The sequence below is a fragment of the Protopterus annectens genome, chromosome 2.part2 (assembly GCF_019279795.1).
Source record: "Protopterus annectens isolate FY-2018-M chromosome 2.part2, PAN1.0, whole genome shotgun sequence".
Lineage (NCBI taxonomy): Eukaryota > Metazoa > Chordata > Ceratodontiformes > Protopteridae > Protopterus > Protopterus annectens.
Window position 1 is genome coordinate 346355239 of NC_056730.1, and position 14012 is coordinate 346369250.

The window sequence follows — 14012 nt, forward strand, 5'->3', positions numbered from 1 at the left end:
ACTTCAGATGCATGCATAGTACCTATTGTTATGTTGCTAGGATTTAATTTAATAAAGTAACATTATTCAGAGTCTGCATTTTAATTAAAGATGCTGTCTTACAGGGTCCTCAGGGTATCCCAGGAATCCCTGGCCAACCTGGCTTCACTGGTGCACCGGTATGTACTCAGTCTAATAAAACTAATGGCTTTACATTTAGACAAAGTGATTCATTATATGTGAGCAGTTCTGCGCATCTCCCTAAATAGCTATAAGGAATAATTTATGATATATCATATCCAAATAACACTTGGTGCTCATATTAACAGGATTTCCAAGTTTTAAACCTGCTGTGCACTTCTAAGCAAACTCAGGTGCAGGCTAATTTACTGATTTTAGATAAGACTGCTTCTTGGAAGAGGTTGTCTGTACCTACCTCAGTGAATTAAAGCTGGCAGCCTTCATTCTGTGATTTATGCATTAGAAAACATTTCCTTAATCATGACAAAGAAGGAGTAAGTGCACATCTTACATAGCCTCTTATGGCAGTTTGACTTCCCAGTAGATGAAATGTTGGGTTTTTTTCCTGTAGGCTGGATTTTTGGAATAGTAAATAAGACTGTATTAAAAAATTCTCAGTAAATGTGACAGTAGTGCACATCATATGTAGTGTTCTTTTGATTGGACTCCTGCTGAAGGTGATCTCTGTTGTAAAAGAAAAAAAAATAATAATGTAGACATCCTTCAGTTTGCATGTTGTCTGCAGAGCTGCTGTTTTTGGCATTAGTCTAAGTAAATGCATAAACATGAGAATATGCTCTCATTTGGAATGGTTACATTGATTATAATTGGAGCTCAAGGGATTTGGCAACCTCTTTACAACAACACCTACTGAAAATTATTTACACTGGCAATAAGATATTTATAAGCAAATAAGCATATCAAACATTTTTGTTTGCATTCAAACCATAGCAGATTATTTTGTACCCAGAGATCTGTATTATCTACATTTCATAAAAAGAACAAAATAATCTGCCACTAGTTGTCTTTTCCAGTCACTGTCTGCTGGTTCACTGAGATACAGGGAATAAGTACCATCACAAATATGATGAAATAAACTTATTTTGTATTTCTCATCACCAAATTCATTTGAACTGCAGGTGCAAATTATTACCTAACTGCATTTCTTTTTTCAGGCAACTTTCACTGTACATTTCTTTTCATCACTAACATTTTAGTAAAAATACCGATTGCTTTTCTTTCTAGGGTCTAGCTGGAAGACCTGGGCATCCTGGTCCACAGGGAATTAAAGGAGAAAAGGTAATACACAGACATATGTGAGGCTGTTAAATGTTCAGTGCATGTTTTCATGTAGGCTAGCCGGTTAATTATTGTTTAGTAATAAGGTTAGATTGCCAGTATTTTGGTTAGAAAAAAATAAATTCTTATTATAATAGATCTATCATTAATTAAGGGAAACCAGGCTAAACAATACTTTTTCTCTGTATCTGTTACTATCTTATTTGCTGTTCTTATTTACATAGATCATGGACCTCACATCTTCACCTTCAGATTCCTCTCCTACTTTACTTAGGTTTGTGATAATACAAAATGTGTGATCATAATAATTTCCACTGCAATAGACAGTGACACAGAAAAAGATAACAATGGTGGGAGAATAGAAGGCAGAAAAATGAAAGGCAATAAACTCTTAAGACATAAGGATCCATGTGTCGACTTTCAGGTGTTGGAAATCTCAGTAAGTCTAAGATTAGAACAAATGGCAGATTAAGGTAATGAAGTGTGAAGAAGCTACATCCTATGGAAACAGGTTTGAGCCCCTCAAACACCTTTACACATTGTGCAGTACATCTGTTCCTTAAACAGTTACCAAAGCCGAAGTAAGTAACCAGATTCATGTACAGATATGTGGGAATGAGCTTCAGACAGCTGCAGGCAGTGAATAAATTAAAGGCTGCATTACATGAATAATGTATGCTTCAGTAATGAGAAGTCAGAATTTTAATGATTTTGAAAAATACATATTTTTGCTTCCACTTACTTTATATTTTGAAAACTATGCTACCATAATTATAATAGAGTATGCTTTTTGTACTGCATACTCCAAAACTTAAACTTAAGAGGCTATGACTTATCAGACCGCTCAACCAACCCTATTTTGGGGGAACATTACTATTTTCAGGCCTGATTTATCCCTGCACATGATGTGCCTATGTTTGGATGTATGTCCTTATTTTCAGGCTTGATTTACCACTCTGCACAATTTTCTGAATCCCCTTCATCGCACATGATTTTTGAAGCTGTCTAGTATTTACAAACCATGCCACATGACCAACATAATAGTTGTATCATTAATTTAAGGAACAAGGGCAAACATATTTAATCTTTTTTCAGAAGCAAAAATAAATGACAGTGTGTGGTAGAATTTTGCAATACAGTTAATTAAAGTCTAAAGATTTTGTACTGCCTCTTGGATAATGTGTTTGAATGTTTCCATAATTTTTGTCACTCTCTGATTTTTAAACACGTGCTTCTGAGTAGTATCCCACCTTCCTACTGGAAGCCGAAGAGTTATGTACTATTTGGAATTCAAAGTTTATTATCTTGCATATCCATATTTTTGGTTGGATGTCCCCTCCTTTCCAGGGGTCTTTGTTCCTGTTTTCAATGTCTACAGGTTGAGAGCTATGCATTTAACATTTTTGGTAAAGATTTATGTGTCAATCTCCAACTATTCATGGCTATTTAAAAGTAATTTTAATAAGGTGATTATTAGAATGGAGAGTTGGATGATTTCAGAGGTAGTTTGTAGTATAAATTATTCTTGAAAGGATTTGCAACAAAATCACACTGGAAGTTAGAGGGTTAATATGGCCATTAGTAAAGTGAGAAGTTCATCACATATAATACAGATATATTGTTGTCTTCTGCTTTTATATATATATATATATATATATATATATATATATATATATATATATATATATATATATATATATAAAACATTTAATACATGAATATATATATATATATATATATATATATATATATATATATATATTTATATATTGTTAGTAGAAATAAACATAATAACAGTCTAGTTGAGCTAGTACCCAACACCTATCCCCTTAAAACCTTTTTGGCTAGACCCACATCCCCTGCCACCATTTCCACTTACCACACATCTTTCAAACAAAATTACAGAATCTACTCAAAAGAATTATTCTTCTTATATGCCATCTTCCATGCATAGGTATGCATTCTCATATAAAACTTTAAAATGCAAGTCTTAAATCTGAAAACAGTGTCCTTCCTCCCCCCACTCTGTTTCCCTCTTGTATCCTACATGCCGACAATTCTTCACATGACCATTCAATGTTTTTCTTTGAATGTAATTTTCCTTTTGTCTTCTTTAGTCAAGTGAAAATATCCCTATCCTTTATATCCCACAATTTCTGCATTCTAATTTCCCAGTCATCGTAGCTAGCATTCTGTGCACCCCCCTCAGCTGGTACAATATCTCTACTTATGGCCTCTACAGCAGCATACGGTATTCTATCCTCAGTCATAACATTACTCAGCAAAATGGCATAATAATCTCTTGGTCACTAGAATCAAACATCATCATGAAATATTCCAGCATTTTATGTGTTTTAATAGACATCTATTTACACTGCTTTTGTTGATTCTGTAACTAAAACACAGAAATTTCTTCCCATCTCAGCAACAAGGATTTTTACTAAAAGATTATATCCCTGATATTAACTCCTAAAGACTATATGTAGTATGTTATTTTTTTTCTTCTGTAATTGTTCCAGGCTTAGACATTTGTACATTCATCTTTGGGACCTGGAAGACCAGAAGGCTGTGGGTTCAGTTCTCAGACCGAATGCTTGGCTTCAAAATTCTAGTACTAAAAAAAAAAAAAAAATACTGACATTGTAGTACAACATGGGGGTAGTTTCTCTATTCTAGAGACACAGTCCTTTAGATGAGGTAAAAAATCCTGATCTCCATTTGTATAAATAACATTCCTGGTCTCACCAGAAAATATACCATAGAGTTAATGTGACTAAAATGGTCAGCAAAGGAAAGCTATAAAAAATAGCTGCCCTAAGACCAATTTTCTAGTTTTTTAGTTCTGCTTTTAGACATCCTCTCTTATCCTACCCCATAATGTAGTCTCATCTGCAGGTAGGTTTACCCTGTCATCCACCCGTATTGTAATATCTGACACAAAGATAGCACATGCTTTTATGGAATCTTGAGAATGGGCAAAATTTAAATCAGCACCCTGATTGCAGAACGAGCGTTCTCCAGCAGGGTATTAATGTAGAAGTAATGCCCGCTGAAAAACGAGTCCACCACTTTACAGCAGCATATCAAGCTTCAATGGAACTCGAACAAGAAAAAAACCTAACAGCCACCATTATAGCGCTTCTGTTGTTTAGTGAGTGCAAAATGTAAAAAAAAAAAGAAAATTAAAAAAAAAGTATGTGTGTGTGTGTGTATGTCTGTGTGTTTAAGTGTATGCGTGCATATGAGGGAACGTGAGATCGATCAAACTATTTTTATACTCATTAAGCAGCACTTTTGCTGTGTAAAAAACAAATAAACAGAAAAAAGTGTATATGTGTGTATGTATCTGAGTTAGTGTATTTATGTTTCCGTCTGCTTGTGTGAGTGAATGCGTGTATGAAAGCAGAAGAGTTTGTGTGTATATATGTGTGTTTGAAAGCAGAAGAGACTGTGTATGTGTGTATGAGAGAGCGAGAGTGAACAGTGAGATCGATCAAGACATTATTTTACACTTGCTAAGCAGTGGTTTTGCTGTTTAGTGAGTATAAAGTAAAACAGAAAAGAATCAATAAACACAAAACTGCCAACGATGCTCCTGAGTAACCATGTCCTGTATACAAAATAAATCCAATAATCCAAATAAAGCAGCAGGACTCAGAAGTGGCTTCAGGTTCCAGTATAAAAACATTTAATAAAACACAAGCTCTTTCATAGTTTCATAGGTTTATAGGTAGGTACTAGGCTATCGGCCCTAAGGCCTATACAAGCCTAGCCAAAAAAGTACCCTGGCTTTTGCCACCCAATAAAATTATTTTCCTGTGCCCCTGTCACGCAGAATGACAGAGGTAATCCCTGGGGTGAATTTCCCATTTCCCATCCAATCATTAAGATTTTTTTTGAAGAGTGCTAATGAGGAGCTTTGCTTGATATAGATAGGTAGTTTGTTCCAGAGTGTGGGAAGTCTCTGGGACAGGAATCTATCCCTCCAGCATGTTCTGTTTATTGTGGTGACAAGGTTTAGGTCCCTATAGCGTGTAGCTCAGAGGGATTGGGATTTCTTTAAGTGGAGTATGTCCAACAGCTCTGGGTTTGACATAGCTTTGTATGTTAGGCAGAGATCGCCTCTGAGTAGGCGATATGCGACAAAGTGAAGCTGCAGTTTTTTGAGGCAGTCTACGTAGGGCATCTGGTTGAGGCCAGTAATCCTCTTTGTGAGGTATTTCTGCGGCCTTTCCAGTTGTTGTAGATGTCTTGTGAGGTACATACCAAAAGGGGCGTTGTACTCTATAATGGGTCTAATGAGTGACTAGTAGAGGGGAACAATGACCTCTTTTTTCCTGGATGAGAAACCTTTTGTGATGAGGTGTGCCACGTAGAAAGATTTTCTGACTACTGTGGTGATGTGATTATCAAAGGAGAGACTACTGTCCACCTGTGTCCCAAGGTCTCTTATCACACTTTCAGTGTTAAATAGACTACCACCTATGTGGTAGCTCATGGGTACAGAGTTTTTACCAAAGGGGATGACAATGCACTTTTTGGCATTGAGCTTGAGGCCATGGCTTTGACACCAGGCATCTGTCTCAGTGAGGCCCTTCTGCAGGATGTCCACATCGTTAGGAGTTTCAATTATGGCTCCTAGTTTGCAATCATCTGTGAACTTCATTAACCAAAGCCCTTCTGTGTTAGCCTGTACTTCATAAATGTAGATACCAAACAGGAGAGGACCCAGGACTGAACCCTGTCGTACTCCACTTGTCACTGGTATGAAGTCGGATTTGGAGTCTGCTACTTTCACAGAGTGGGTTCTGTCAATGAGCCAGTTGGCAACCCATCTTGTGACATAGGGATTTATACCTAGTTTAATGAGTTTATCTATAATTCCAGAGTGGGAGATGGTATCAAAAGCCTTGGCAAGATCTAGATAGGCTGTGTGAACCACCTTACCCACGTCTACAGCTTTGGGGATTGCTTCAAAGAAGTCAAAGAGGTTTAGGAGACATGATGGTGGGGTCCAGAGTTTGGAGATTACCAGTGTCTTTGTTTATAAGTTCCATGATGATATGTTCCATGGCCTTGCAGACCAGGCTCATTAGGCTAATGGGGCGGTAGTTCCCGGAGTCCATGGTGGCTTCCCCTTTGTGGAGTAGGATAACTGTCACTGTGCGCCATTCAGTGGACACAAAGCCTGAAGTGAGACTATGAGTGAACATGGTGCTTAGGTGGGGTGGCAGTTCATTCTGTAGTTCATGTAGAACACAGCCTGGGATGTTGTCAGGTCCCATGGATGCTGTGTTCTTGGCTTTCGAGAATGTGGTTTTTACCTGTGCAGCCATGGTTACAGAAGCTTTGCATTCTTCTGGTATAGAGATGAGCCCTTTAGGGGTTAAGGGGGGGTAAAGTTAGCACTGAACCTATCTGCCAGGATGTTGGCAATATCAGTTGGTTCTGTATATTTAGTGCCATTGTGCTGTAACTCAGAGGAGATCTGAGTGTTGCCATTGAGATTCTTGACATAGCTATATAATGCTTTGTGGTTGTCTTTAGAATTAGTGGCAATTTTGTTTTCATAACTAGCTTTGGAGGATTTTATGAGGGATCTCAGCTTCTTACTGAGGCTGACCAGGGATTCTTCCAGTCATGGGATTTTACACTTTTTCAGCTGTCAGTACAAATTAAATAAAAACATTCCCCCTTCTTATACACTCATCACGGATCACATGATATACCAATTAAAGCATAACTCACATTTAAAGTTGTCAGTGCCATAATTCAGCACTAAACATATGCTTTCCTAAAATACATATAATTAGTTCATAGATCAACAGATTAAAACATACATATATAAATATACATCTGATAATGTGCTTAGCCAATGCATTCACTTTACTCTTTTTGCCAATAAAATAGATATGCTCACGTATTCTCTCTTTAAAGGACCTATCGGTTTTCCCTACATAAAATTTTTGGCATTCCACACAATATGCCAGATAAACAATGTGTTCAGTGTCACATGTAGCAGAAACCTTGTAGTCATATATTCTTTGTTGATCTGGATCTACAAAACATGAACTTAAATTAAATTAAATTTCTAAAATAAAATCACTGCCGACACACCGGGTAAACGCTCCCTTTCCAGAGTCACAAGCGTAATAACAAAATCCAAAAATGATGGAAACGGAGCGAAGCAGTTTAAAATACGTAAAAAACTAATTCATTCACAAAGTCACAAAGTCACAGATGGCCAATAAATTTTAAAAAGATTAGTGCTTTCGCTACAAGAGCTTTTTCAGATCTATAACACCAAAACATAAACTTCCTGAATATATATAACACTTCAAATCCTATCAACCTATCACATTATATAAGCATGGTGAAGTACATATGTTTTTGTTCAGAGCCCTAGAGGTTATAATTCCGAGTACACGTGAAGGGGATGTTAGGAATCACACTGAATGTAAGGAAAGTAACTGGATAATCATGTTGAGGGCAGATAGATGTTCTGGGCTTAATGAGAGGGCTTCAATCAAGCCCATGCTAAGAAAATGTAGGAATATTAAGTGAAATATCTGTCCCTGGTATTATGTATATACTATTCCTGTTTCATGCACATTATAGTAGTTGATATATACACATATTTATATAAGTATATTATTTATAAACATAGCATTTTATTTTATTTTTATATTTATTTTCCATATTAGTTTTATGTTTTGTAAGTTTATACAATATTTATTTCAATTGTGTTTCTATGTATTTTTTGTATTGTAACAAGATACTTCGGTATGATTTGATTAGTATTTTATATGGTTCTATATGTGTAGGTAGTAGTGCTTTAAGGCTTTATTATAAGGTGAATGTGATAGGTTGATAGGATTTGAAGTGTTATATATTTTTGGATTTTGTTATTAAATTAAATTTCTAGCCATAGGTAGGACTTTTGAAAACATTAGGGGAGGTGATTTACGTAATGCCACTGAGGAGTTAGAAGCTAAGTGGAGAGTGAGGCTGACAGCAGACACTGGTCATGGGCTGAATGAATATGTCCCAATGCAGCTTAAATTGAAATCTAGGCCACTTTTCAGGTAGTCTATGGAAGTATTTAAGTTTTATGCAATGTTTTATTTTACAAGTACATCAATGTATTTTATATATGTATGTTTTAATCTGTTGATCTATGAACTAATTATATGTATTTTAGGAAAGCATATGTTAAGTGCTGAATTATGGCACTGACAACTTTAAATGTGAGTTATGCTTTAATTGGTGTATCATGTGATGTGTGTATAAGAAGGGGGAATGGTTTTATTTAATTTGTACTGACATCTGAAGAAGTGGGATTCACCTACGAAAGCACTTGTGTTTTATTAAACGTTTTTATACTGGAACCTGAAGCCACTTCTAAGTCCTTCTGCTTTATTTGGAAAAAAGAAAAGAAACTTAAAGTAACAAATTGTGTATATGTGTGTACGTCGGTGAATGACAGTGAATGCATATATGAAAGCAGAAGAGACCGTGTGTGTGTGTGTGTGTGTGTGTGTGTGTGTGTGTGTGTGTGTGTGTGTGTGTGTGTGTGTGAGAGAGAGAGAGTGAAGAGTGACAGTGATCCCTGGCAGCAGCAGTTAAGGTGTTTGCATATCTCATACCTCTCAACTGTACAGATTTTTGCCTCATATTTTTGGTATGGTATTCATAAAATTTTGGTTTTCTGGTAAATTGCTGGCAAAGCATTGAGAACTGAAGTCAGAAAATAATGACAGGCATTTGAATTTCAGACTTTATTCACTTCAGAAAATGCATGCTAATGCAAAATCTGTTCTATCAACTTTCTCTATTTGTAAAAGCAATATTTAAAAATTGTTCCTATTTTTGGGCCTTTGTTCCCCCATTATTTATGGCTTTGTCCAGATCTCTTGTTCTAAAAGGTTGAGAGGTATGCCTCCCGACCTCTTACCTCAACATATGTTTTTATATTTTTGATGTAAAATTCTTCCTCCAACACCATTAATGTATATTACAGCAAGATTGAAGCATTAGACTGAGGAACTATTTTACATCAAAAATATATAAAAAATTATATAGTACTTAAAAAAAAATGAGTAAAACACAATTTTACAGAGAGTCCATTCTCTAAGTGCAATAATGCCATTCAGGTTATGTTAATGGGTAATTAATGCCCTTCCAGGGGTGTACAGGCCCTCCTCCTGTGGCATTGGGCCTCATGAAACCCCTGGGTGGGTGTTAATTGCACATGAGCATACACCCTGCCAGGCCTTATTGTTTGCTTATTACATTTCTTTCATTGGGCAGAATCTCCTCACAAGCATCCTTTGTTGTCACCATTCTAATTCTCCATGTCAGAATTGTATTGCCCGTACCCATCATACTATGACATTACTCTGGCAGGTAGTGTAGAAGATTAAATACACTGAGCTATTAACAGCCTACTTCTTATAATAACGTACCTAGGACCTGGTTCCTTTTACGCCATTTTGTCTATTGTGTGACTCTGAGCAAGTCACTTTACCAGACAGTGCTCCTGGATTGCCCCCTGGAAAAAAAGACTCAACAAAAGTCAGCACCAGACATTCTTTTATAAAATCAGCAACAAAAGACAACATACTTAGTAAATGTGCAAAACTTGCAACATAAAAGGGGTAAAACACAATGTCATGAGCCCATGTGTTCTTAATACATTTACATGGTTTGGTTTGAGCATGTAGTGTCTAAGTGATATTTTAGTGTTTTAAAAGATAGAAAATTCTCAGGAATATCATTCCAGGTTTGTAAAATGCCCTTTTACATGTGATCAAATTGAATGCTGGTCTATACAGCTAAGTGCTTTTTGATGTTGCTTTTGAGGGTATACGTCTGGGTTCAGAGATGATGTTTATTCAGGAGTGGGGGCAATATCTGCTGTGTAAATAACTGTAGAGGACTTGTATATGAATGGAGAGCAGTGCACGGTTAATATACTGTCAAACATATGTGGGCTATTAACAGAATGTGATACAGATTTCTTGTCTTCTACCTAGGGATGTCCACTTATAGGATATTGCTGGACAGTGCACACATCTCTGAAATTACTACACCATAGCATTATTGTCCCTATGCTATATCCATCTAGTGTGATACTCCAGAAAAAGTACATAGTTACACACTTACCTCTTATATGAAGTCATTCATAACGTAGAATGTAAATGGATTTGTGGCTTCTGACAAGAGAAGGGTCGTCTTAAGCTGCTTAAAGTAAACAAAATCGTAAGTAGTATTCTTGCAGGAAACACAACCTACCATGAAGATGGTCAGTCTCTCCGGGTAAAATTGCTCTTGGTCGATAGATAACATAATATTATAAGATCAAAAAACACCAAAGACTTAAGCTTAGAATCTGTAAAAAATATGAAATAAATCACTGCAAATGACTAAAAATAAATACTTTAATGGAAATGTGTAAGCGCTTTCATTCTGATGATGTTATGTGTTGAGAACAAACATGCTTACAGATTTCCATTAAAGTATTTATTTTTAGTCAAGTTTTAATTTATGAGTCACACTGTGAGGTATTTCAACTACAAAAAAAGACTGTCATGCTGTAGACATAAATCGGTTAGGCAAGACAGGGAGGTAGGCGCAGAGCAAATATGTGATCATCTTTGGGAGGTGAAAATAATACAAGGCTGTGTGATGTACAAGGTCATTCTTGAAAGGAGATCTTGTTTTGACAGACATGCAAAGAGTGAAATGCCAGTATATGCAAAAAACATGCATTACACAGGTAAATGTCTTTCCTTCCCTAAGCACAGCACACAATTAGTTTAAAGGACGTATGTGGAAGGACATGGACATGGGAATATATTACTATTTTTATATATTAATTTGCAGAACTATATACCTGTCTATCTGGACTGGAGGAGAAGCTACCTCTTCATCAAAAACTACCTTGCAAAAATAAGACACACATTTGCCCACTCAAAACAAGTAGTCATTTATATTCCACAAGGATAGGTCCTGGTGTCATTGTTGTATTTATTATTTTATAAATATCTTTGCTGTCTCTCAGCTTGGCATCCTAACCATCTCATATGCTGGTAACATGGTAATCTTGTTAATTGACATATTCAACCCAAGCCTATAAAATATATTTTCCATCAGCCTTGACTAGTTCAGTGTTTGGTTTAATGATGTGAGACTCTTCCTAAACTCCATAAACCAGAAAGTGTATTATTTAGCTCAGAAAAAGCTATTCTCCCATGTGCCTCTTACTTGACTTTGTCATTACCACAAGGAGGACATCTTCATTCAGCTAAATCACTTCATATCCATTGAGTCTTGCTTAACCTTCTACTAACTTTTGATGTTCATCTGGACAAGACTGTTTGCTAAAACAAAAGGTCTGCTTGGTACTTACTATAAAATCTCTCATCTATTAATGTCTTTAGCCTAAACTACTTATCTTGAATCTTGCATTGCAAAATGTATTACTACTAATCACGCGTGACTCTGTTACAAACTGAAATACACATCCAGGTTTTTGAACAAATTTATTGCCCAGGCAATAAATTAATGCGCCACCTTAAGTACAGCCAGACTATTGTCTGTTTACCAAAGGGCAAATATCTCTCTTCTGCTCCACAATCTACAAAGATCCTATGATGTAGCTATGGCCCATACCTATAGCACTAATTAGCTTTAAACCACATACCTTGTAATTTTTGCATCTCTGTGTCAGTGCTCTAACCGTTCAGCTTCCATCTTATTCACTCAAAAAGCACTTTTTGGGGGAGTCTAAATATTTTAGAATGTATTTTGTATTACACACTATCAATCATGCATCTACCCACTTATCAGCACCTAAAAGCAGTGTTATTAAATATCTTGCAATGAACACTGTATGCTCATGTAGGGATTGCTAAATTCTGACTCTTCAATTGTTCCACAGCAGATCTAAGCTTTGATTTTGCACCACATTATGACTGTTGGCTGAATAAGACCACAAACTGTCCTTTTATATTTTTTTCTATGACTGCATGTTGGCTTCTGTCCTATGTAAAAATTTGCATTTTGAAAATATACCAGTTAAGACCAGGATCAATTAATTGTATTATTTACATGACTTTCTGATACTATAACCACATCATACGTTAAAGTCCTTTTAAGACAGCTAGCTTGCTACATAGAGCGGCACCTAGCTACCTAGCTAGATAGACAGATAATGCCAATAACTGGCAGTTCTAAAGCATACATGAAAAGCCAATGTAAAGTTATGATATAGGCTAGTATGATTTGGCAAGAGAGTGTCAAAATCATAAATGGCACATAACTCAGTGTGCCAGTACTGCAGCAACAACTCACTCTTTAAATCTGTTCTGTAGAGTTGGGTGAAGAAATCAGAAAAAGGCATTTTGACCAATCAAATGCATGTTTACTTTCTTGTGATCTTACATCTGTGACTATGCAGGAAATCACTCAGCTTCTTCTATTTATTTTGTCATGTTGTGTAACATGCTACTTACCCACAAAATAATTCAAACTTACACTTCTTAATGCTTCAGTCTTAGTAAAATTCCATCCTGAAGCTGATACAAATCATAAGAATCATAGGAAAACTCAAGAAAACTGAGTGTTAAAACCATTACAACTTGCTGATACCAGCCCTTAGACTCTCTCTCACTTTCTTTATTTCTTTTATTTTTTATTTTTTTTAAGGAGGGTTAAACCAGTCAAGCCTAGAGTGAATTCATGAATTTCAATCCAACCATCCACATTCCTTGAAGGAAGTTATTATATCACACCATTTGAACTTCAGGTGGAGTCTGTTTCAGAAGTGAGGAATGCGCTATGTGATGAGCCTGTTTCTCCACCATGTTTTATTAATCTGCTGTTGAATATTCAGATCCCTGAATCTGGTGTTTCAGGGACTATTTGACTTCTGTAGATCCAGTATCACTGGGTTCCTAATGGCAGAGATTATACAGTACTGAATAAAGTGACAGCATTTGTGGCTTAAGGTTTTAAAACCAGCAGTTTTAGTTAGGAACCTGAGGGATCTTTCTAATTCTTTACTATGTCTGGTGAGGTTCATCAGAATGGCTCCGTTATATTCAATGACTGACCAAATAATTCCTGAATATGAGGGTGCAAAGACCTCTTTAGAGTTGGATGATACTTCTTTTGCAAATAGTTGCTTTAATTAGAAGGATTTCCTATTATTATTACATGATGATCGATGATCAAAAGAACGGGAACTATCAATCCAAGTTCCAAGCTCCCTAACAGCACTTTTATTTTAAAGGGGAATATTATCTTTAGAAGGACCGTCTATTAACTGTAACAATGTTGCAATTTTTAGCAGTTAATTTAAGCCCATTTTTAATACACCAGGTGTTTGCTGGAGAGTTTGAGCATCAAGGGGAGGGTTTTAATAAATGCCCTTGTGCAGTTATCTGCAGACTTAGTTAACTAGAAGTCTTGATTCTTCATCTGGAGATTGAAAAAGTAAATTCCAAATAAAAAGTACCCTTCACTAAGCCTTGCAGAACATCACTGGCTGCCTTCCTGTTCTCCGATTCTGCACCTGCCAATTGTATGATGTGGGTTCTGAATTTATTGCCCCAGGTAAGGTACTGTGGTGTGGGGAAGTATATCATGTGTAGTTATAGATATTGCCCCATGCTTTATTTATCCTTTCACTTCTGACGTTCTGAAAGTAA

General features: G+C 36.2%; 1 protein-coding gene across 1 annotated transcript in view; it reads left to right on the top strand.

Moving 5' to 3' along the window:
- The window catches only part of COL19A1 (collagen type XIX alpha 1 chain), a gene marked incomplete in the record, with an annotated part of 3251042 nt that overhangs the window by 2665440 nt on the left and 571590 nt on the right, over positions 1 to 14012 (top strand). The window contains 2 exon segments of the mRNA XM_044063894.1: positions 105 to 158; positions 1246 to 1299. Of these exon segments, the coding sequence (XP_043919829.1) occupies positions 105 to 158; positions 1246 to 1299 (108 nt within the window).